Source organism: Podarcis filfolensis (genome assembly GCF_964270895.1).
Source record: "Podarcis filfolensis genome assembly, chromosome: 8".
NCBI lineage: Eukaryota > Metazoa > Chordata > Lepidosauria > Squamata > Lacertidae > Podarcis > Podarcis filfolensis.
This window is the reverse complement of record NC_139611.1, coordinates 7,771,005-7,796,194: the sequence shown is the minus strand read 5'-3', so window position 1 is coordinate 7,796,194 and position 25,190 is coordinate 7,771,005. Positions and strand designations below refer to the sequence as shown.

At 41.8% G+C, this 25,190-nt stretch overlaps 1 protein-coding gene across 11 annotated transcripts in view; it reads left to right on the top strand.

The window, feature by feature from the left end:
- ATXN2 (ataxin 2) overlaps nt 1-25,190 on the top strand; it is a gene marked incomplete at its 5' end in the record, with an annotated part of 61,412 nt that overhangs the window by 12,831 nt on the left and 23,391 nt on the right. For 4 of the 11 annotated variants that reach the window (XM_083629281.1, XM_083629279.1, XM_083629285.1 and 1 more), the window contains 10 exons: nt 5,091-5,127; nt 7,702-7,761; nt 8,681-8,752; nt 10,835-10,985; nt 16,235-16,359; nt 18,360-18,451; nt 19,250-19,447; nt 20,876-21,054; nt 22,799-23,008; nt 24,631-24,813. In XM_083629281.1, coding sequence (XP_083485407.1) covers nt 5,091-5,127; nt 7,702-7,761; nt 8,681-8,752; nt 10,835-10,985; nt 16,235-16,359; nt 18,360-18,451; nt 19,250-19,447; nt 20,876-21,054; nt 22,799-23,008; nt 24,631-24,813 — 1,307 coding nt within the window. Of the gene's footprint in view, nt 1-5,090; nt 5,128-6,437; nt 6,654-7,701; nt 7,762-8,680; nt 8,753-10,834; nt 10,992-16,234; nt 16,360-18,359; nt 18,452-19,249; nt 19,448-20,875; nt 21,055-22,798; nt 23,009-24,630; nt 24,814-25,190 lie in introns of those variants that run through there. The other 7 variants (XM_083629283.1, XM_083629280.1, XM_083629282.1 and 4 more) reach the window with 4 other exon arrangements.

Genomic DNA, 25,190 nt, shown 5'->3' with positions numbered 1-25,190 from the left:
TTTCATATTCTTGTTCCCACTTTTCTGTTGCACTCTAGTGCAGGCATGTCCAACTCCCAAGAGACTGTGATCTACTCACAGTATAAAAATACTGGCTTTGATCTACGCATTGTTATTGACAGCCAAAGTTGTTGAGCTTCATGATCTACCACAGACGTCCAGTGATCTACCGGTAGATCACGATCTGCCTGTTGGACATGCCTGCTCTAGTGTGACCAGCGAACATAGCTGAGAAGGGGGCAGTGCAGAGAGCAGCAGTCTGGATTCTTAGCAGCTGAGGGGGGTGGCGTCTCCAGGGTAGGGAGACAGCTTGGACCTTGCCTCAGTGGTCTGGTCTTGTTAACTTTCAAATGTGTTGTCATTCAGTCCTGTAGGAAAATGCTTGGCAGTGGGTTGCGGTGAGGACAAAGCTGGCCCCAACCCTGATGCTGGGTGTCCTGGCCCACACTGACAACAATCTTGTGCATAGGAGGGGTGATACATTTTCCAGAGGGCTTTGCTGTGCTGTACAAGTAACACACTGTATATAGGAATGAGAAGTGTCAACTTACATTGAAGTGTTGCATCATGTTCAGGGTTTCAGTCACTTAATTCCATCCTTTTGGTTCCATCCCCCCAACCAAAAGTATTTTGTGCCCATTACGGATGCTCAGGTGTCTTTTGGGAATTTCTGGGTTCCCTCCTTCCATAGGGTTTTCCCTGAATTCTGTTTTTTTTTTGGGGGGGGGAGTGCAGTGAACACACTTGCACCCAGTCCCAGCTATATTAAATACTTGAATTTTTCTACTGTTGTCTATAAGCAGCTCTTTCTCCCGCTTGAAAAATGCTGTGGACCAGGAAGTGACCTATCCAGACAATGAAATTTCTCTGTTTGCCAGTGTTCCCCCCCCCCCAAGAAAAATAGGTGCTGGAACTCACCATGAAGTTGTTACACTAAGTCACCGGGCAACTCAAGGCAGCCCTGAACAGATGCCGATTTGACAACAGTTGCGTTCATCACCCACAGAGGCCATAAAAACTGCGGCAATCTGTCTCCCTAGCTAGTTTTGGGGTCGCCCCTGGTTCTGGTGCATGTCCAATCAATGTGCCCCTGCCTTCCTCGTTCTCTTAAATTCAGGCGGATGGCTAGGGCAGCTCAGAAGGGCACATTGCGTAAATGTGCACGTGTGCAACAGTAGATGGCTGGCTGGAAAGCCCACCACCGCAACCTGGGAGACAGATTGAAGAAAAGGAAATACAAATTGGCCCTTCTCTGTAGCTTGACTAGGAGTGGCTATGAGATAGGTGAAGTCATAGATCTAAAAGAAAGTCTAGACTTGCACACACTGACCAGCTTCTGTTTTGACTTGAAATGTTTGCTTTGGGGTTCTCAGAAGCATGTAAAGGCAAGAAGTAGGCGGGGGGAGTGCTGATCGCAATGGCACCCACCTGAGAGGTGCCACAACTGTGCTCTGGCATGCTCCAGCTGAAAAAAAGCACTGCTTTCGGCCATATACACACATACTGTGTATTTTTTTAAAAAAATAATTTTATTAAAGTTTTCTTGGTTGACAAAGGTATGCGCAATGTCTCTTTTTTCAAGTTACATTTTCCATAGGTCAGTTTCATTTGTTGAGACATTAGGGTTACATTAGGAAGAAGAGGGGGGTGCTTTTGTTCCTTTGGTGGTGAGATAATTTGGGGTTGGCCTAGGGTGCGGTTGCTTGTTTGTGATTGGTTGGTTAATAAGTGCGAGCATGAGATGACTCAAATTGGTACTTATGTACAGATGCTCTGGATTCACTTATTGAGGCCTGTTATTTCAATATCCCCCCCCCCCCCCGTTACTTTAGCAGCTGCTTTTGTGGGTGTTGTGGCCCTTAAGCGCAAGAAAGGCTTTTAGCAGGGCTGTCGGCCTGCCCTCAGAAATTTCACTTAACCACTCAATGATTTAACAACACCAGACATAGCTAATTGAGAGCTCTTTGAATTCCACTGTGTTGTTGCTCGTGTAAAGCGCTTGAAGATGCTTGAGCAGAAGGAACTAATTTGTAGGTACACTGTGGTAAGAGCAGAAGAGATTTTTTCTGGTAGCTTCACTGCATTACTGTATCAGCTTCTAGGAAGCCATAGCATGCAAGTTTGTAACTGCTATATGTAGCCTTTCACCTAGCTGGCAGTAAAAACTAACGTTCACAAGATCTCTAAATAATCCAGAATAGCTGGAAGGTAGTAATGTTAGGCAAATGAGCCAAGTGACTTGTATGTCTTTGCAGTGCTTGATTTATGCAACTATTGTCACTTGTCGGCACAGTCAGTGTTGGCAACGGGACAGGGTGGAATGGGGCAGGGTGGGCTTATGCACATCCCAGCAGCATGTGTAGGTACCTCAGAACATAACTCCCACCCATGCAAATGGGGAGTTGCATATATGTACATTGGTGATTGTTACCAATCTAGAACATTTTAAAAGAGCATTAGATGCCTGTGGAGGAGATAGTGATTGATGGCTTCAAGCCACGATGGCTATGCTTTGCCTCCACTATTGGAGGCAGCAGTCCTTCTGAATACCAGTTGCAGGAAACCATACGAGGAGAAAGTTCTATTGTGCATGGCTCCTGCCTGCAGGTTTCCCACAGGCATCCGATTGGCCTCTGAGAATGTGATGCTGGACTAGAGGGTCCATGAGTCTGATCCACCAAGCTCATGTTCCTATGTACACACGTACTTGATTCATTAATAGGTGAAGCAAGAATTTAAAACACTCCAAGCTTGCTGAATCTGTTTGGAATATATATATATTTTTAATTGGAAAAACTTACACCACTAATTACTAACATATGTACATATTTAGATGGCTCTTCAACCAAAGTTCACAGGGCAACGTACGAAAATTACAATAAAACCATGGAACATAGTAGCAAAGATATCAGATATATTGTGATCCATATGCCTGGACGTTTTATTGGTTAGATAAACAAACTGTACTAATGAGCAGCTACCAGAAATGCACATCTAGTACAACAGCAGCAAGAATACTCATCGCAAAGTATTGGAAGACACAAGACCTACCCACTCTGGAAGAATGGCAGACCAAGGTGATAGACTATATGGGACTGGCTGAGATGACTGGCAGAATCCGTGACCAAGGGAAAGAGACGGTGGAAGAAGATTGGAAGAAATTTAAAGTTTATCTTAAGAACTGTTGTAAAATTAATGAGTGTTAAAATGTCTTGGGTAATGCAAAATAGAATTGCAGTGACAAACAATCGGATATGAGAAAAAAGATTTAAAGAAAGTGCTATAAGTAATTGAAATTAGGGGTTGCTGGAAAGATTTAAAACAGGGATGCAGAAAGGGGAGGTATGGGGAAGTCGCTGAAAGAAGGATTAAGGAAAAAAAGGTTAAGAAATTATATGTGTTTATATGTTTGTTTGTCTATGTATTGTGATGTATTGTCTTTTAATATGTGTTGAAAAACCAATAAAAAATTTATAAAAAAAACAGAAATGCACATCTAGGTCTCAAGGAAATCGTATGCAAGTTAGAAGTAGGGGAGAACTCTTTGTTCATCTTTGAAAAGTTTAAAAACACGCAGTTTTTTGTGCGTGTTCACAAAATAGCTGAGCATTTTTTTCACATGTGTAACAATCATAATACTTTCTTTGTTATTGCTCAAAACTAAAATGCAGCTAATTAAATCTTTTAGCTTTATACATTTATGCATTTTGACCTGGTTTTGGTTTTTTTTTTTTTTTTTTTTTTTGAAGCCGGAGCTGCTTTGTATTGAGGCTGGTGTGCTTTTTGAGGTGATGGGACCCCAGGGGAGAATGAGCTACTCTAATTCAAATATCTGAGAGTTTTGCAATAGGAGAGGTAGTCAGAGCTTGAATTAAGATAGAAAGTGCTGTGTTAATTACCAAGCTTTATATATTGCCCTGGTTATCAAATAACATCAGATGTGTTATGCTTATGTACTTAATTTCTCAGAAATCAATTTTGAAAAGTACTCAAGTATGTAATTTCTGTTCTGTATATCGTAAGTACCTTTATTAAATGAATTTGTTGTAATTTGAACTGTTTGACATTGTCTGGTTACCATCATAGAATTGCAGAATTGCAGTGTTGGAAGGGATCACAAGGCTCATCTAGTCTAACCCTCTGCAGTGCAGGAATGTTTTACTCAACGTGGGGATTGAACCCACAACCCTGAAGATAGTGTCTCATCAAGTTAGCTATTTTTTCTTGGTATGATTTTTCTGAGTCCCCGTCCCCCCACTTGTTGAAAGTCAGAGTGATATATCCCAGATCACATGCGGAAATGTATATAGTGGGTCTATATGCAAGACTTCAGGGAATTCTAGAACTGCCATTAAAATCAATCACTTTACTGTTTTTCTGCTGTTAGTGGGAGAACTGATCTAATAGTTTTAGGTTACTAAAATATCAAGATGTCTCTTCTGTAGGCATTGTGCTCTGCTGTTCCATAAGACTGCTGCCTGTCAGACACATGATGACCTGTGTTGAGTGAGTTAGTCCGATGAGTAGATGGCACTGACTTGCAGTGAGGGGTTAAGATTGCTTGGCTTTTTGGTATTCCGGCTCTGCTTTTCTTTGATGAGGAAATTTTTGAATTTCAACATGTTGGCAATGAGCTGTTTGAGTGCTTTCCAGTTTATTTCTCCTCCTAATAGACTGGGGGGCGGGGGCGGGGAGAGTTGCTTTGCGTCATATGTTTAGGTTATAATTTATTCCCCTCCTCCGCTTGTCTATTTGGGAAGTTAAAATTTCTGTCGCCATTTTAAAGGTTGCTTATTTTTGTGACCTTTTTTAAAAATGAAAAACAAAATATTCTGATGTGTTGAGAAATACGCTAGGCAAATCTGTTTCTTAGGGAAATCATCGATAGCTGTAAACCCTAGAGTACATTTAAATAACACTTGATTTATATGTGGTAATGTTCTGGACAATAACAGAGAAGAATGACTGCAAAAGTAGGGTTTTTCATACTATAGTGAGGCTTTCCATTCTTTTTGGAAAGTTAAATTTCAGCCGCCTAAACAAGCATCTTTTGTTTTATTTAGTCTCATAACTGTCTTTATTAATTGCAGAGGTCGCAGCAGTGGCAAAAGTCTGCCTCAGCCTTCGGTAAGTACATATTTTAATATTTTATATTGTGGTTCTTTGTTGCATACCTGATAATGAGATATATTGAGTGTGAAAGGCAGAACGCAAATCTGTTTTACTGTTTGGAATGGTTCAAACTACCTTTTATAATAAATATGTTAGCTTCATTGCTATTGGGTTTTCCTTTGGGCCGGATCAGATAATAACCTCTCCTTGATCCAATCCAGTATCATTTGGGTTGGATCGGATAACGACCTCTCCTTCATCCAGTCCATATGGAAAAGAGAGTGAAAGACTGAACTGACATGCCAGTCCCGACCACAGATGTTCACATGTGGCAATTTCCTAGTTGGATAGGGAGGGCAGGCATGCTCTTGCTTCTTTCAACATATAACTTGTGTGGGCTGGATCAGAGAGAGGTGTTGTCCAGCCAAGCCATTTGTCACACTCTGGTGGAATGCAACCTGACATTTTCAGACAAAATTATACTTGGGGGTATAAAGCACTAAACTGACAAGTTTTCTAGATATTTTTGGCAACTAGGCAGCACACAGGCAGAATAATTTAAAGCTGTTGCTGGTGACAGCACCTAAATATTTTCATTCTTGCTTGAGACTTGAAACACCAACCTCTCCCTCCTACACTGATATGATAATATTTTATTTATCAGTTCTTTTATTGCATTTGTAATGTGTTAGGTTTGTTTCTAGGCTGTCTTGGGCACCATATGCAGAAAGATGGGGCTCAGGCTTATTTTATTTTTTAATAACAGATTTTTTTAGAGCATTTAGAATTCTGTCGAATATAAGAAAATGCTGATAAAATCAACTTTGAAAATAAATCATAATAAAATTAACAAAATATAAATACAATCAACAGAGTTTAAAAACAAGTTTTCTTAAATTAACTTTACGCATCTTGATAACTGCAGTAGGGAGATGTGCAGAATTGGGCCTGTATATTATATCATATCTCTGTTCTGTTGTTTTCCCTTACTGGTGAGAAATCGAATTTCATTCTTGACCATGGCTTTGACTACCTCCACTCAGTTTCTCCTAATTTGAGAAACTTTGGGAAAGCTATGACATTAAAAAGTAGTAGAAAACTGACGTAAATATGTAGTCATATTGATAATAAAATATTGATGTTAGAAACCTTTTTCTCTTGTTGTATTTTAACAAAATATATTGTCTAGGAAGCTCAAGGTAATTCAGCTGATGGCCTTAATACACTTTTACTGAGTTACCTCCTAAAAGGCTTTCTTAGGTAAAAGGGTGATGTCACAAACCTAATGTGCCTCAATATAGAGAGGGCTACATGACACCCAGGCAGTAGGAGACAGCCCAAAGTCAGCTGGTCAGTCAAAAAGATTACAATGGAGCTTTCGTCATTCTTGTTCTCTGGTTCACAAGAGTAAAATTGATGGAAGAATGGAGACAGCCTCCAATCTAGAAGCTCTGCCATCGCTGCACATGTGTATGTGCAGACCCACGAAAGGCAGCTGCCTGGGTGACATTTCACATTTGGTAGGATCAGAAGCATGCCATGTACGTTCTTTTGTATTGAAAAGTGTGCGGTCATATGTGAGGAACCAAAGTGTAAAAGAAAATTGGTCTTGGAATCTATTTCGAATTGACTTTAACATAGCTTTTTTAGACCTGTCCCTGTGAATCTGTACTTATTGTAGAAGTGCTAGCTTTTAAACCAGCCTTACCATAACCTGGTGCTGCCCTCCAGATGTTTTGGACTACATCTCCAACCAATTCCATGTGCCATTACTGTGCTGAATTGTTGGGGGAAAGCTGCCTTTAACTCACAAGTAAAAATTGCAGTGCTTATTCTTGTCTTTCCAGGATTTCAAAGCATTTTAATTTAATCTATCTTGTTGGAGCACAAAACAATAGGGAGGTTAAAATAAGCCTGGCAATGATTAACATGCAGGCGTCAAGCGTGTTGGAGGCAATTTAGAGGGTTCTGTGTGTACTCTGTGAATTTACAATAGCAACCCTACGGTTTGTTTCCAACCAAGTCCTCATGTGAGCAGCGCAATTTCAGTTTGCATAACAGAACCGCCCCCCTTCTTTCCATGCACCTTCCGAAATCTGCTTTGGAGGTCTTCTCGCCTCCCCCCCCCCCTTTAGTGATTTGTAAGTCTGCTGGTGGAAGCCTCTTTTGGCTGAAGAGCAGACTTTTAAAATGTCCCTAAATCCCCTAAAATTTTAGCACTAATTTGTTGCACTGTTTTAAATATCACATTGTTTTTCAATAGCAGCATGTATTACTGTGGGTTTTTTTATTAGTTTATATATCAAACCTGTTCTATAAAGTACTGAGCAGTCAAACAACCAAATCTTTTTTGACTGGTCAGAGATCCAACCCCTCCTCAGCATTTGGCAATTGGTTTGTCAAATGAATGGGGTGTGAACAAACATCAGTGCTGTTTTCATTCACTTTGACTAACCCAGTTGTAATTATTCCAATGGCTTCTTGGCTCTTCTCCCCTCAGCTTGCCTGGCCCGGCCCACCAACAGTCTGAATTTTTGTGAGTTGCAGCTGTGCTTTGATGCCTAATGAGTTTCTCCCCTCTTGTTTCAGGTTTCTTTCCCTGGTATATATGCGAACATGCGGATGGTTCACGTTCTCACATCAGTTGTCGTAAGTTATAACCAAACATTTCCCCGGGGATTCTTTACTTGTAACAACAATGTTAGAGGAGATCTTAATGGCTTATTTTTTATATAACTATTAATTTACATTTCTAAGTGGAGTGCATAAAACCAACCCAAAGAAAATAGATCAATAAAATACTAAAAAAATAGCATAAAACTAAACTACCTTAAAATTAGTAAAGTTTACTATTTCTATTCAGGACATTTGTACACTGTCTCTTTAATCTGAGGTTGGCATATGAGTGTATTTCTCCCTACTCCCCCTACCCCCCAGTGATCCTTCCTGAAACCTGGTTCCATTATGGAGGCTCTTACTCTGCCACCTGAGAATAGGCAAGTAGTCACACAGGGGAGGGTTTTCTGGGTTGTGATATCTGGGATAGGGAACTGATCTCTCTTGAGAGGTATTCCTGACTTCCTCCCTCTTGTCTTTTAGGTTTCATTGAAGCAGACCTTTAAAAAAATCTTATTTTTTTATATGCTGCCATGACTTTTAAACTGCTGTAGGTTTGCTTTATTACTGGGTTGTTTTGCATTAATTTATATTTATTTCTTGTCTTACTTTGCACTGTATTCTTTTTATTTAAACAGCCTCCATACTTTAATAAAATTAAGTCAGCAAAGAGTAAGGGGCTCTTATTGTGTTGGAACTTGATTCATTTTTGCTGTTGGAATGGTGTTTTTGTATTATTGCCTGCACCAAGCTTTGAGGGGTGCGCGCTATAGACCTTAGTTGATTGAGGGCTAGAGTAAGAGGAATAGCGAATCACCTTAAATGTGTAGTGAGATTTTGTGTAGTTATGTAAACTACTTGATGTTTCATTTCCCTTGTGTGCAATCCTTTGTTTTCCAACTCCTACATTAAAAAGGGAATTTCTCTTAATGAGTCTTTTTTTTCTATCTAGGGATCAAAATGTGAAGTCCAAGTGAAAAATGGAAATATATATGAAGGAGTTTTTAAAACTTACAGCTCTAAAGTAAGTGTGATTAGCTTTTTGTTCTGATTCTGTTGCCTATCCTCATTTGGTATAGGTCAGAAGTTTGCGTTGGGATCTAGCCTTTCTGGCTTTCACTTGATGCCCCAGTATAGAATTAATTATTTTGGAGTTCACGGTGTTAAGAATTCAGTGGTTTTATTTGAATAGTTCTAAAAACTCGCAAGCAGATGAAAAAATTGAGTCTTGGGTTCAGTGGTGAAGTCCATGCATTCGTGCACTCAATTTTTGAAAGCCCATGTAGGAGGTAAGCTGTTATATTTTTGATAACGTAGGAATGTCATCTGGATTCTGTTAACTGGCACCATGTAATTTTTCTTTTCTTAAACTTTGTGTTTGCATTGCCTTTTGAGATGTATGTAAAATTTTCTGGAGCAGTTGTTCCCAAAGGGACTGGCAGGAAAGGGTGGCAAGTGTGGCAGGAAGATTCAGGGATAATCAAATGAGACTTTGTCTCAAATTGGACCTAATATAAATGAGATTTCCTGGCAAAAGTAAGCTCACACCTCTCCTCATGTTTGCATATATACTTAAGGTATACAGTCATACCTCGGGATAAATACGCTTCAGGATAAGTATTTTCGGGTTGCACTCCGTGGCGACCCGGAAGTAGCGGAGTGCATTATTTCTGGGTTTTGCTGCTCGCGCATGCGCAGACGGTCAAAATGACATCACGCGCATGCGCGGAAGTGGCGAAATGCGACCCGCAGATGTGCAGTCGCATCTTACGTTCTGTTCAGAATGCGAACGGGGCTCCGGAACGGATCCCGTTCGCATCCCTAGGTACCAATGTATACGTAAGAGGCTTGTTTATAATTCTGTTTTGGGAATGATTCATGCCCATATGTAGCTGCTTTGTTTTATACTTTTTGGATGCCCCATGAACATATTATAAAGCAATTGTGTTCTGGTTCAAAATCAAGCACTGCTAGGAGTTGCTTCTTTTTGTTTTCCTATGTATTTCTTATCAATAAAAGTTTTGGTGTGGCGTGAGCAAAATTTTATCCTGAAAGTGTGGCCCAGAGGAAAAAAGTTTTAAGAACCACTGCACTAGAGGGAAAGAGGGAGGCTATTGCACATTAAAAAGGTAAAGGTACCCCTGACTGTTAGGTCCAGTCATGGACGACTCTGGGGTTGTGTGCTCATCTCGCTCTATAGGCCGAGGGAGTCGGTGTTTGTCTGCAGACAGCTTCCGGGTCATGTAGATTAGGAAGATTAAAAAAGCCTTCTCTTTTGGGCAGCCTTTTGAGCAAGGTAAACATACCTCACTGTCTACTGATGTGCTTTAATCTGAGCTGATCAGCAGGTTGTGTGAGTAGTAACATACCTCCAAGTTTGCTTGTCACATTATGACCACATGCCTGTTGGTTCATTTTTCTCAATTTTTACATTTGTGCAGGCTAAATATATGGAAACCCCACACTTATTTAAAAGTTTTGAATTATGTGCATAGCTTCCGCTCTCTTCAGACAATGGTTTGCAAATTAAAAGCTAGCTCCATTAGCATATCCTTGCTTCCCTGTTTCTCTCCAGGGCAATTTCCTCAATCTCTCTACCGTTAATCTTGGTTTTGTGCTATCTGTGCACTAGTTCAATTGTGGTTAATGCAAACCCTTAATATTTTTTTAATAAACCAGAGACTGAAGCCATTGCTGGGTTTATAAACCCACTGATACCAAGTTGCAAGAGAGCCTGATACAAGTTCTCCATGGTTTGTGTTGGCATTCATGAAACAAATATTAATGCTAAAAGGGATGAAAATACTACCCTTGATAGGAAGAAGGGAAAGGAAAGTGGCATGCCTTCTGAGGTGTGCAGAGAGCTATAGTTATGTCTGCACTAGTTGTAAGGATATCAACAGCGCAAACCCAAGTCTTTGAGAAAACTTTCTAAACCGCCCCCCCCGCCTTCCTGGGGCCTTTCAAATGTTTTGAATTGCAACTCACATCAACCCCGGACAGCATGGGAGGGCACCAAGTTGTGGAAGGCTGTTCCAGGCCATCTGTTGAAACTTAAGTTCTTTCACATTAAGCTTGCTCAGTTCATGTTTCCCTTGCTTTTTAGTGTGATTTAGTGCTTGATGCAGCTCATCGAAAGACTGCAGAATCCAGCCCGGGTCCAAAACGAGAAGACATTATAGAGAGTATCTTGTTCAAGTCTTCGGATTTTGTGATGGTGCAGTTCAAAGACATGGATTCCAGTTATGCACGGAAAGGTACCTGTTTCTATATGTTAGAATGGTTTATGAAACTAGCTTCTCTTTTGAAAAATGTTCCTAAAGGCTTAGCTTGGCGTGTGTTTCTTTGTGGGAGGAAGGGGTTAGGATAGAAGGAGCTGCCTTCTGTGGCATTGGAGTCTTAGTCCACATAGCTTCATACTGTCTACTGACTAGCAACTCCTCTTATGGGGTTTTGAGGAAAGTTATTTCCCAGCTTTCTTACTCTGGAGCTGCCAGAGATTCGCCACAAGGCAATGTACACGTGGAGCATATGCTTTCCCACTATTGAACCCTCCAGAGGTTTGGCGCACCCAGTCTTCGCAACTACTCAGAAGGATTTAACCTCTTGCGCCGTTTATTGCTCCCTGCTACAATACTTGACAAAAGCACCTTGCCTCTTGTGATCTGCCAGGCAGAGAAGGACAACTGTGGTAGCTGCATTGTTACAGCAGAACAGCTACAGCTCTCCCCATGTTATGGAGTCACACAGTGGGGGTGGCCGATATTTTCAATTTAATCCAAGCATTCGGATTCTGGTGGCAGCTGTCTTCGATACTGTTTTCAAAACCCAGTGGGGAAGAAAATAAGTCTGTTTGGGCTCTTCTTTGGAGGATGTCTTTAGAAAAGTAGTGATAGTAACTTATTGACAGGAGGACTCAGCTGGAGATCAAAGCCAGACTGGATTTATAAGGACAAAAGCAGCAGGCACCCGAACAGGTGAATAAATGTGGTGAAGTCTTAAATGTCCCAGAATTGTGAGCAATAGTTTAAAAGCAGGGCTGGGGAACCTTATTCTTGTCAAGGGCTGCATTCCCTCAGGGGTAATCTTTCAAGTGTTGCATGCCAGACATGGGCAGGGCAAGAGCCGAAAGCAGGCAGAGTTTGCAGCACTGCTGGATTGCTTAGCTTTCTCTCTGTCTCTCTGCTACTCCATCATGCTTGTGGTGTCTGCCTTTCAGCTTTCTCTGTCCACCTCCCCTTCCATTAGTACAGGTTAGAACTGATTGCTTGCAGAGGGCTTTTTCTTTGCTCCTTCCCTCACTCCATCCATCTCCAGTTTTCCCCTCTGTCTCTCCCTCAGAGATCCCCCCCCCAGCCTGTGGCTCACTGTGAAGCTTTTCCCTCCAGGCTCACCATGTCACAACAGCCACGCCTCCTCCTCCACCTGTCTCTCATTGTCACACAATGGAAGACAAAGCAATTCTCTGGGTAGCCCCAGAGAGCAAGAGTGGGCCAACAATGTCTAGAATGCTGCAGGAAATTGGGGCGGGGGCGGGGGCACAGGTTCCCCATCAAGGTTTAAAATGACCTTTTGCAATCTTCATTTGTTGTATTAGCATATTAAGTATTTGGAAAAAAGAATACTTCTAGTTCTCCTAGTACTGTATATTGCAACAGATAGCCAACTTACTTGATATACTCTGGGTTGACTGGCAATAACCTTCCAAAAACAGCAACAACCCCAAACAGATAAAGAGCTCAAAAGTGCACGTGCTAAATTAGTTTAACTAGTGAGTTCCCAAGTGCTATAAGGAAAACAGATGAATCTTGCCAAGGTTAAATATTGGAAGTATGAGAGATCTGTGTCTGCTAGCTAGGTAACCTGAGTTTTTTCTGACTGGTTTAACAGGAAGCTCCATTGTAGAACAAAGGAATTCCTGAGGATCCAGTAGCATGTGTGTTTATAACTGAGGGAGCAGAAACAGAGGGTGAGGAGGGAGTAACTAAATTCTGGCAGTCTTGACTAAGTGAGATTTAAAGGATTCCATGAGCTTAGTTTGCATCCCTGAAAGAAGTCATGGCGCTCCATTTCTTTTCTCTGGAGTGGGGTATGTGCGTTGAGAGTACAGTAATATCACAAGGGGGTCTTGCTGAGCTTTTGACTGTTAATCATTTATAGATGCACTTTTCTCTGCTATGACTAACTCACTTCTGATAACAGGAAATGCAGGACAGCTGACTGTTCTGTTCAGAGAGTAGCTAAACAGTGTCCAGAACAGGGAATGAGGAAGAAGCTTATTTTGCTACTGCATCAAAAACCAGCCACCCCATGACTCTAAATTCCTTCTACCATAGTGGATCAGATTTGACAAAGGGAGGAGGGAGCAAGAGAGGGTGTATGTATGTATGTATGTATGTATGTATGTATGTGATTTGGGGACCCACCAGGTAAACTAATTTTAGCGCTGCACTTTAGCGCTTATCATATTTTTGTGTTCGGGTTTTATTTTGGAAGATGGCACTACCAGTCAACCCAGAGTATATCAAGTACTGCAGGCTCCCTGTTATGAAATGGTAGGAGAACAAGGAACATTCTTTTTTCAGGGTTCTGTTCCAAATTCATTATTTTAAAGCCTTCGTCTCTATTCAGACAATCTTCTAAACCATCGACTTGGATGTGTCCCCCTCCTTCCCTAAACAGCAGCAAGAAGAATTATTCCAGTTGTAGTTCATTGCAGTTTCCCTGAACTGGGAAAACTATGGTCTCCAAGCCATGGTTTTGAATTGGTCCTTTGGTTTAGAGGTAGTTCTAAGCGTCATTTCTCAAAACTAGGAAGCTGAGGACAGAATCGGCATGTGAGGCTGCTGCTTGTTCCCAAATCCTCCGTACCACAGTGTGGAAGATTACCTGAACTGAGTCGTAATAGTCAGTGGCCTGGCATGGACCCTCAAAATGTCACTGCTGCCCTAATCTTAATAAGGTCCTTTGCTTTAATAGCTTACATGGTTCCTGCATTATTGCTTATGTTTTTCCAGCAAACTTTGGAAAACTCGTCACATTTTCAGCTACTGCCTCCTGCCTCCCCGTTGCGAGATAAAATGTTGGTAGCTTTCTTGGCCCACTGTGATATTAGATATTTGAATGGTTGTTGAGCAGTAGTGCATGTACAGCAGCTCTCAAGCTGTGCTGCAGAACTCTGGGCTCCCTCTGGAAAACATCTCTTTTTAAAAAAAGCCTAATCCGAGACTGAAAAAAAAATCCTCAAATTTTAGTCACCGACCCCTTACAGGGATTGAGGGGATGAGGTGGGGGAAATAAGTGCCTGCTATCAAACTAATCATTTAATAGGGACGCGGGTGGCGCTGTGGGTAAAAGCCTCAGCGCCTAGGGCTTGCCGATCGAAAGGTCAGCGGTTCGAATCCCCGCGGCGGGGTGCGCTCCCGTTGCTCAGTCCCAGCGCCTGCCAACCTAGCAGTTCGAAAGCACCCCCGGGTGCAAGTAGATAAATAGGGACCGCTTACTGGCGGGAAGGTAAATGGCGTTTCCGTGTGCTGCGCTGGCTCGCCAGATGCAGCTTTGTCACGCTGGCCACGTGACCCGGAAGTGTCTTCGGACAGCGCTGGCCCCTGGCCTCTTAAGTGAGATGGGCGCACAACCCTAGAGTCTGTCAAGACTGGCCCGTACGGGCAGGGGTACCTTTACCTTTACCTTTTATCAAACTAATAGGCTTTTTCAGATCCTGGAGTATCTGGTGGGTTTGCTGGAATATGACTTGTGACACAGTCATCATTCATGTTCCTGACTAAGTTTGCTAGGGCACTGCAGTTACCTTACCTGCTACTTTTATTTGTGATATTTAATCATGGTGTGCTTGATTTTCCAAACTTCTAACCAAACGAAAAAGTTAATAACCTTTGCTGCAGCTGTTAACTTTCTGGACCAGAATTCAAACCCTGAAGCTGACCAAGCCATGTTTGTATTTACAGTATATTTAAGGAGTATTAGGATGTGCGTCTAGGAATAAACAACTTACCCAGATTTTTGAGGCCATGGCGGTCAGTTTTCAAAGCACAAATGACACAATAAATGTTTGTGAAGGGATAGATAAGAGAATGCAAAATACGTGAATTTGCATCTGTGCTACTCTCTGACTGATTTTTATTTTCTTTCTTTTCCCATGTCTGTTGTAACTCCTTCAGAAGCAGGTAATATATTTGGCAGTCTTTTATTTCCGTACTTTGAATTTGCATATTTCTCTTTTAAAAAGTAGTATGTAATCCGTGTGTTTTATATTTGCTTACAGCTTCATGGCAGTAGAAATCATGCAGGCTGCAAATGATTGAAATTGGTTACAAGATTATTTTTGTATACAGGCAACTCCCAATTTACATGGGGATTACGTCCAAGGCACCACATGCTTAAGTGAAATTGTATACCGTATTTTTCGCTCCATAAGATGCACCAGACCATAAGATGCACCTAGTTTTTGGAGGAGGAAAACAAGAAAAAATATATTCTGAATCTCAGAAGCCAGAACAACAAGAGGGATCGCCGCGCAGCGAAAGCAGCGATCCCTCTTGCTGTTCTGGCTTCTGGGACAGCTGCACAGCCTGCATTCGCTTCATAAGACGCACACACATTTCCCCTTACTTTTTAGGAGGGAAAAAGTGAGTCTTATAGAGCAAAATATATGGTATATTTGAAACACCATTGAAAAAGCCTGCAAACATCCTACCCCTTTCTTGTGACATTTTTGGGTAACTTCCGGGTTTGGTGCAATGTGTGTGGTCACAGTTCTAGCTGTGTGTAATTTACATTTATTTAAAAATATAAATATTGCCTCTTGCTACACCCAGTATGAAGCCTAAAGCAATTGCATGAGAATTGTTTGTAGCCATGTGTTGATAAAGCAGTTTGTTTTTGTTTTTTAAGTAACCAGGTTGCCAGGAATATCCCTTGGAGTGTGTGTCCCTACCTTCTTTTTTTTTGTAACTTGGGGGGGCTTCAGGTGCCTGGCCTCATTCTCCTTGCCATGTGTGAGATACCGAGAGTTGTAGACTGTGAAATCAGGTGGTACAGCCCTTAGTGGAGCAGCTGTGCTAGTGTAACTTGTCCTTAATAGGACTTATTTCTGAGTAGACATGCATAAGATTTGTACAGCTTTCCCAAGTGTTGCCACTGATGCTTCTGCCCAACGCTAGGGGTGCAGAGTTGGCTCTAAATTGGAAGTAAAATAAAGCAAACTTAAGGTGATGAGCTCCAGATTCATACTTCTTTCCTGGTCATAGACATAGTCTTATGTAACTGAAGCAGTTCCAAAGTTTGTTTTTCAAGCCATAAGGTTGGTTACGTAAGCAATTTCTACAGAATTGTTAAGGGGTACTGATTGTTGTTTTGTCCTAATCTTGTTCAATTATTCCTTCATTCTATGGAATCAAATGATTTTGGAATTTGAAGGTATATAGAATATTAACTAACTTGAACTGATGTTAGCATTGCGTTAATTTTATTTTTTCAATTTCAGATGCTTTTACAGATTCTGCAATCAGCGCTAAAGTTAACGGTGAACACAAAGAAAAGGATCTTGAGCCTTGGGATGGTGGAGAAGGCACTACTACAGATGAGCTTGAAGCTTTGGAAACCGATGTTGTGAGCACATCTTTGTGTTGGGTTGGCATTTGAGGAGGGGCACGTAGTTTGAAGGAAAATCATCCAAGCAATATGGCGTTTTTTGTTTTTGCACAAACCGTTCCAAAAAGAGCTGCCTTACTAGGGCAGTGTTGTAACTGGGGATTTTTTTATAAAGAGAACATTAAGGATAGTGGGAACCAGGGTGGATTTGATTTAAGTCACTAGTCAGTAAGACTTGATTTAAATCTTTTTTTTTCTCAGAAAGACATTCCTGCTGGTATAATCTTAATATTTACGATCAGATGAAGGTTTCGTTTTTGGAATAATAAATTTTCAGAGTAGTTTTTACACTTGTATCAAAAATTACTGAGTTGGTTATACTATTAGAAATACATAGATAATTATGTAATTATTGTGAGGTTCAATAACTTAACTGTTTATATTTGGACAACTTTTCTGCTGTACTTTATTGGAAGGAGAAAAATAATCATAACAATTAATAACAATTTCCTTAAAAACCAACTTCGAGTTTCAGCACACATGAAAAACTTAAAACAAACCCTTATTTCCTGATGAATAGCCTTTGGACTATAATGTAATTTAAATAGAAAACTATCTTTAGAAAGATTTTTTCCTCCAAAAGCATTTTATTTTAAAAATCCATTTTAAATTTTAAAAATCTGTTTTGAATTTTAAAAATCCATTTTTTAAAAAAAATTAAAAGCATTGATTTATATCCACCCTGGTGAGAACTAGTTAAAACAGGATTTTGCTGAACCCCTGTACGTTAAAGTTGAAGGAACTTCATTTAAATTAAATTTTGTAGATTTAGTGCTAACTTCTGGAAGTGTCTGAGGTTTTTGTGTTGGGGGACAGGTTCTGTAAGACCTCACCTTTTCATACAGAAATATTTCATATATGTCATAGATGTCATATGATAAAAATTCTGGATGCTTGTGCAGCCTTTCCTTAGTGTGATTGTTCCTTATTGGTGTGATTTCCTATTCTGCAAAATACGATGTCCTGCAGTCTCTAATCAAGCAGCTGCTCCAGTAGTTGTCTGTAAAATGTAATGAAGAAGATTTTGTACAGCAGTTTGCTGAGAGATAGCCTGCACCCCCTAGCTCTGTGGCTTGACTCCAATAACCTTCCCAAATGTGTTGTGTCTACAATAGTAATTCTTCTTTTTGACACATACAGGACTAGTCAAAGCAAGGCAAACTATTGGTGTGTTTCATGTAGTGAATAATCTTCCTGTTTTACTACAGATAATTTACACAGCAGCTCTTGGGTAAAATATGGCCCAGAAGTTCAAAACATTCCAGGCTTTATGATTTATATCTGTTAAATGCAAAGATACTGTCAGGTGTTGGTGATGGTTGCTCGCGAGTAACCAGGCAGGACTCCGACCTGTCTTTTACAGGTTTTATTGGTGCAAACTCTGTACAGTTCAGAACCACAAAGTTCATGTCCATCTTAGTCACTTGCAGATTCCGGGAGTGGCCCCTTCCGGTTTCTCCCCCAACATAAGAACTTAGACACCCCAAATCTCCGCCTCCCCTCCTTACGTTTCACCCCTCTGCGCAAGCTGGGCAACAGAAACGGCTTGTCTGTTTCCTGGCCAGTCAGGCCAGGTGAGGCACTTGGGCTCTCAGTAGCATCTTCAATCCGCCCCCCCCCCGCTTAGCTGCCCCCTTCCCTCTCTGCTCCACTGGAGGTGTGGCTTTCCCCACCGCTGGACGAGGAGCTGCTTCTCAGAAGCGTCAGAGGCTCTCTGTATCCCCCTGCCTCCCTCCCCTGTTCCTATGGCGGTCCCCTGACAGATACTTACGCAGGAATAGGGATGGGGAACCTGTGGTCGTCCAGCGGTTGTTGGATTCCAGTTCTCCGCATAGCCAGTGCTCAGGGATGATGGGAGTTGTAGTCCGGCAATGTTTGGAGGGACACAAGATTCCCCCCCGCTCGCGCTTTAGATGACTTTTGAACTGTTGTGAATCCCAAGCTTCTTTTCCTTCTAGTCTAATGGATGGGATCCTAATGACATGTTTCGATACAATGAAGAAAACTATGGCGTAGTGTCAACTTACGACAGCAGTTTGTCTTCATATACGTAAGTTACAATAGGTGGTGTGATTTTTATATTTATTGTTCCTGTTTCATTTAGTCTGCAGCATTAAGAATATTCCTCTAGGGTCTTTGCCTAGGAAGAGGCTGGGGGGGAGGACTTTAAATTTTCTCTTCCCCCCTGCATGTGTAAGGGTGGATACAGGTTTCTGACGCATGTCAAACTTCATTCTTTTTTGGAGATAGTAGTCAAAAAAGAATTCTAAAGTTGAAACAGTTGCCAACATTCACTTGATACATATTAACCAGTATAAACATAAAAAACCCAACAGATAGGGGAGGGAATCATTTGGAATAAGGTCAGTTTTGCCATCTGAATCCTATTTTACTGTAATCAGCATATCACAAATTTGACTGCTTAACGGGAAGCTTTGGGCAGTGCTCTGTGTACCCTGGATTTTATCCCAATACTTTATTAATTGGCTTTGCCCTTGACAGCAAATGAACAGGATCAGGGTGCAGATTCATTACCCCAAATGGTACAAATCCCAAATTCAACTTGTTCTTAACCAGGGAGTTGCTTTAAAGAAAAAAAATGTAAAATACTGTGGTTCTGTGGCAGAGGAGTTCCTTTGCAGAGAAGATGACGGTGCAGACAGTATTTCCTGAAGGAAGCTATGGTTGGGAAGTCACTGGCAGATGTGCTATTAAACCGTCATGCCACCATCAGATGGCTCCTCCGATGCAGCAATCTTAACACTGTCACTTATTGAATTTTTTTGTTTGTATCTAGAGTTTAAAACCAATCTCCTTTTTTTACCTCTCCTTCTCCCCTTTGTTTTAGGGTACCCCTTGAGAGGGATAATTCCGAAGAATTTTTAAAAAGGGAAGCCAGAGCAACCCAGTTAGCGGAAGAAATTGAATCTAGCGCTCAGTACAAAGCTCGAGCTGCTTTGGAAAACGACGACCGGTCAGAAGAGGAAAAATACACAGCTGTTCAGAGAAGTGCTAGTGAGCGAGAAGGCCATGGTGTGACCCCCAGGTATCTGACGGGGCAGCAGGGGGAAGTGGGGAATCACTACATTTTCCTATAATTTTAGAAATAGGTATTGAATTGTTTTTACAGGCCAAGTAGTTTGGCGTTCATCTGTTGATTGAGTTTCTGGATGACAGCATAGCTTCTCTGTAATCTTTGTACAGTTTATGGGGAAAAGGGATTGCTACATCTTACAAGGTTATTTTCCTACATAAGGAGTGTTCTTCCTCTGAACTTGTATAAGGTTCCTCAGTCTTCTGTGTGTGCAGTGGAATCTTCATGAGGGCCCAGCTAAAATGGTTCAGTTGTAAGACTGGACTGCTTCTCTGTATTTTAAATTAGTGGAGATATTTGTATGTGTATACAGTGCTGCTTTTCTAGAAAAAGGTGCCAGAACTCACCATGAATGCCTCCCTTGTTCTCTTATCATGGCAATGGCACCCACCTGAGAGGTGCTGGAACCGAGTTTCAGCTCTACCTAGCCGTGATTGGTCAAGCTACTGGTCAGGGCCAATTCTTATTTCCTTTTCTTCAATCCATCTCTCATGTAGCAGTGGCGGGCTTTAAGCTTTCTGGCCAGGCCTCTACCGTTGCATGTACACGCATTTGTGCGAGGATCCTTCTGAGCTGCCCTAACCATCTGTCTGAATCTAAGAGAACCAGGGAGGTGGGGGCGTATTTATTTGACCTGTACTAGGGGCGACCCCCAAAGCAGCTAGGGAGACAGCTTGCTGTAGTCTCTTAGCATCTCCGCGGGGGGGTGGGGGGGTACACACACACATACACGCATGTACAATTTGTTTGCATCTCATGCCTTTGTTCATCTTTCTATGTACCGATAACATTTTATTACAGATAGGTAGCCGTGTTGGTCTGCCATAGTCAAAACAAAAAAAATTTTTCCTTCCAGTAGCACCTTAAAGACCAACTAAGTTAGTTCTTGGTGTGAGCTTTCGTGTGCATGCACACTTCTGTGTATCTGAAGAAGTGTGCATGCACACGAAAGCTCACACCAAGAACTAACTTAGTTGGTCTTTAAGGTGCTACTGGAAGGAAAAAATTTTTTTGTTTTAACATTTTATTGTTTATGATGTCTGTATTTATTGGACATGTGTTAGTGGATTCATATGACAATGACGTCAGCAATACTGAGATGATCCCAAGTATTATTTTCAGAACCTAGCATTAAATGTCTCAATGTCCAGTATTGCTGGTGGCTCTGGGCTGTAATTTGTTGTCATTGTTGCATAGAAATAATGACAACTCTCCCAATTTGAAGCTAATGTGAATTGCTAATATCAAACATGTCCTGCTCCCTTTTATTCCTGAATATTTAAACATTTCCCTGCCCTTAAGAACAAAGCAACATGTGATTTTAAGCCGAGAGCTGAAGTCCCATCTTACGTCTCTCTTCCTCCCCCCTTTTTTCCTCAGGGAGAATAAGTACATTCCACCTGGACAGCGGAATAGAGATGTTCTTTCCTGGGGAACTGGAAGGCAGAATTCACCAAGGATGGGCCAGTCCAGTTCAGGCCCACCAATTTCAAGATCTGGGTCTCACTCATCGGACTACAGTTCTAACTCTGGAGCAGACCAAAGAGTAGTTAATGGAGGCAAGTGTTCATCATGACTGAAATAAGAAAGCTTTTCTAGAGAGAGCTCTCCATCGCTGGATCCCTGGGGTAGTAGCCCTTTGAAATAATGTCTCCTGTTGCATCCCACCACTAAAACAGAAAGAAACTAAAGCTGTGTCCATGGATATATAGTGAATTCCCTTTTGAAAACATCAAGCGAGTCCCTGTTGCATTAGAAAGGGCAGTTCTCTGACTCCCTTCATTGCTGTAGTCCCAGTGTGGTTAGTAGGTCTGCATCGGCTGAACTAGCCAACAAATGCTTCTGTTTAGTCTTCACTAAGTGTTGAAATGGAGATGGATCTGGTGGATGGGAAGAAAGGCAATCCAGCAGTCTTCTCTCTGGTTTGGCTCCATAGGAACACTTCACACCAAGCACACTTGCTACCAGATTCTGCTTACAATAACCTTGGCAATACCAGCAACCAGTTACTTTATGCATGCATCAGTAACAGCTGCAGCTTTTTTGTGTTCTTAAAATTTAACTTCCAGAATTGGCATAAAGTAATCAAAGTACATAGTCCAGTTAAAAACAAAACTGTAATTCATTTTTTTGTGTTGTAAGCTGCCCTAAGGGTCTTTGGCGCCATGTGTGGCAAGGTATATATTTCGCTAAAGAAATACAGCGCGTTTTTCTTAAGTGTGGGGGTTGGGGGAAGAAAAGGCCTGGACTGTACGTTGATTTCAGGTAAGTGGCATTAACAAGACTTTGAACTGCATCTGGTAAAAAAACAAATGATAGCTGTGTGGTACCTGCAAGATAAAATGAGGCTGAAGCCCACCAAGCACTCCTCCTCCTGCTGCTGCTCCTCTCTTTTTACATTGGGGGTCCCATGAAAGTTCAGATGAGCAATTAAGTCCATGCGTTGGACTTGTGTCTTTCTGTTGCTTCCTAAATATTCCATGGAAGATCATCAAAGGCCTTGTGTTTTTTTTTTGAAGTGCAGCAGGTTTGAATTTGGAAACAGCGCCCTCTAGAGGAACCTCCTGCTGTAGCCCAGGGGCAGAGATCTATGTGGATCTATTGTGCCCCAATTTCCTCTTTCACAAAAATTCTGAATGACTTCATTATTGAAAGGGCACAATAGAAGTAAATGTCAGCAGCTAAACACAGCTCTCTTTGTAACGTGATTTCTGTAGTTTTCACATGTCTTAGCGTTTGAAAGTGGTACATCCAGCGGTCCGTGTGCTTCACCCGCTTAATGAAATTCCCTGGGAGCCTCTTGCAGCTCCATTTCTGAAAAGCTGCTGTGCCAAGCGATGCATTCAGTGCATTCCTTTTACCCTGGGCAAGTTGACGCAGGCATGTTTTCCTTGATACATGGGGGATTAGCTACACATTTAGGTTTTCCTCGCCGCTCATGGAACCATGCACAGCTATCCGTGATTAAGCACAAGCCATATAAGTGTGATATGCAAATAGTCTTAACTGATTTACACGCCATTGTCTTTTCCACGGTAGTGTTCATAGATCCTGAATTTAACCCATTGGGGGAAAACTCTGGTTGGTGATTGCAAACTGTTCTGTCCTGGATTGAGGGTGGAATAACTGCAGATTTATTTTGATTTTGTACGAACCTGTAGAAATCCCCAATGGGTTAAAAAAAAAAAGGTTTGAGAAATCATTTTTGTCATTTTTACTTTCCCCTCCCTCTGTTTCCCCCCCCCCCCATAATTTTATTTTCTTTAGTTTTTATACTTTCCTTCATATCATTTGTTCTGTCAGGTGTTCCCTGGCCATCGCCTTGCCCATCTCCTTCCTCTCGCCCACCTTCTCGCTACCAGTCAGGTCCCAACTCTCTTCCACCTCGGGCAGCCACCCCTACAAGGCCGCCCTCCAGACCCCCTTCGCGGCCCTCCAGGCCCCCGTCTCACCCCTCTGCTCATGGCTCTCCAGCTCCTGCCTCTACTATGCCTAAACGCATGTCTTCAGAAGGTACAAAGACCAGAGTTTTGTTTGTTCATGAATTTTCATTTGTCTTTGTGTTCTCCCTTTCCTCTTGTGAGTTACAGTTAAAAGAATTGTTCTCTTCATTACTAAACCTTTTATTTGTGCGCTTCAAAAAAATTAAAGTTTTTGTTCTTGTTTTGTTTCTGTTAGCCTTTTTTTTGTTTTTGTTTAAAAAAGGGAATTTCACAGAAAACCAAACCATTAAAGGGATAGCCTTTTCCTGAAAGTGAGAAATTCGGCTTCCTAGTGCTACTTTAGTGCATTGCAGAGCACATGTGGATGTATCATCTGCAGTCACTTAGCCATGGTTGCAGGATCACACCGTCGCCCCTACCGGTCACTGGCCGTAACCATGGTTAAAGGTTATATCTCCATTTGCCGTTAACTGTGTTCAGTGCTAACTATGTTTTGTTTGGATTCAGATGCCTAGTTAAAAACAAACTGGTTAGCATTAGCCGTGGTTAAGATGAATGTCACCTTCAGCCTTTATTAAGGCCGGTCCGGGGAATTGCTGTGCTAGATGGGAGGATCAGGTGGAGGGACAGGTATATGAACCTGAGACCCATTCCCGATCCCATAACCTAGTTAAGGAGCTGAGAGGGCTGCATCTACATATTTCCTGAAGTGGCTGGTGATGGAGGGTTTTGCTCAGAATGATGCTTTATGACATAAATCTGTTAAAAATGCCTGATTCACATTGTGCCCACTGCAGAATCCTCCTTACTGGCAATTGCGGTGAGGGAGAATGGTTAGAAGTGGATGGAGATTAATTGTGTATTTAAATTCAGTTTGAGTTCCTCTTGACTTTCCTGAAACTGTTCAGTGGAATTGAATAATTTTAATTCTGTCTTGAGAGGATGAGACTTGTTCTGCAATAAGGAATCATAGATTGAACCTATTCTCAGTTGCAGCTAATTTCCATACTTTAATTGCATTCAACTCATATACTATCTAGGAATTTTGAAGATGCTGAACCATTTGCAGGGGGCACGCTGACTTGTTTCTCAAATTCTGAGGCAATTCTTTGAAATGTCTCTGTGATATGCAGGGACATAAAAATGATGAGAGCTGAAAAACTTATTAAATGTGGGCTGCTTAATTTGCTGTTAAATTTTCTAAGTTCTCTGCTGCCAGGAGGGCTAGAGCATTCAAAGTGGTCAGGTTTGGGTTTTCTTAGCAAGAGTTAACTGATGAAATCCACTTGAACTCTCTCTGCTGTGCTTTTGCACACCTCCTGTTTTTGTTTTATGGGGCATGTGAATATAGGGGACATGTCCAGTGGATTGTGTCCTAACCTAGCATCTGTCTGGCTTCATATTTTTTCCTCCCCAGTTTTGTCATGAACTATATTGAGAGGAGTGCTGATTTTTAAATGTCCTGAGACCGTATATGATGATGGCAGCCCAGGGATGGGGAACCTTTGTGCCTCCAGATGTTTTGGAGTACAGCCTCCCATCAGCCCCAGCCAGCATGGTTAGGGATGATGGAATCTGTAGGGTCTAAGGTTCCCCATCCCTTATGTAGCAAAAATTAATAGAATTCGGGGGTGAAAACGGAGATTTCATGTTGTGTTCATAGTTTAGGGTGTCTTTTCATGCTTTCTTCAGGACCTCCACGGATGTCTCCAAAGGCACAGCGGCACCCTCGAGGCCACAGAGTCTCTACTGGGAGGGGCACAATTTCAAGTGGCTTAGAGTTTGTCTCTCACCCCGTGCCAGGAGAAGCCACCGCAGCTTCATCGGCCCGAGGCAGCCCTTCAGGTGGGACATGGTCATCAGTGGTCAGTGGTGGTAAGTCAAGCTCAGCTTCCTACAGAAAGTCCTGTTTGGGGATTTTACAGTTAAAAGAATCCTGTTTCTTAAGCCAAACATTTGAGAACCCAACAGGCTTGCTGCTGCTGATGGTTGGCGAATCCTGATTCTTTATTTTGCCTGGCTAGAAACCAAATGTTACAACGGAGGCTGGTAAAACTGGATTGTCATGGAAAGCAGCAGATGTGCTGTTTCTTCCTTCCACTTTGATAGACTGTTTTTATCAGTTGATTACATCCCTTTCCGGAGACAGGCAGGTAGGTCAGTTGATTGGAGCTCTCAGCCTTTGTAAGGTGATTTGACTTTTCTCCCCCCCCCCCCCCAGTCTCTTCTGTGTGTTCATCATCCTCTGGAGT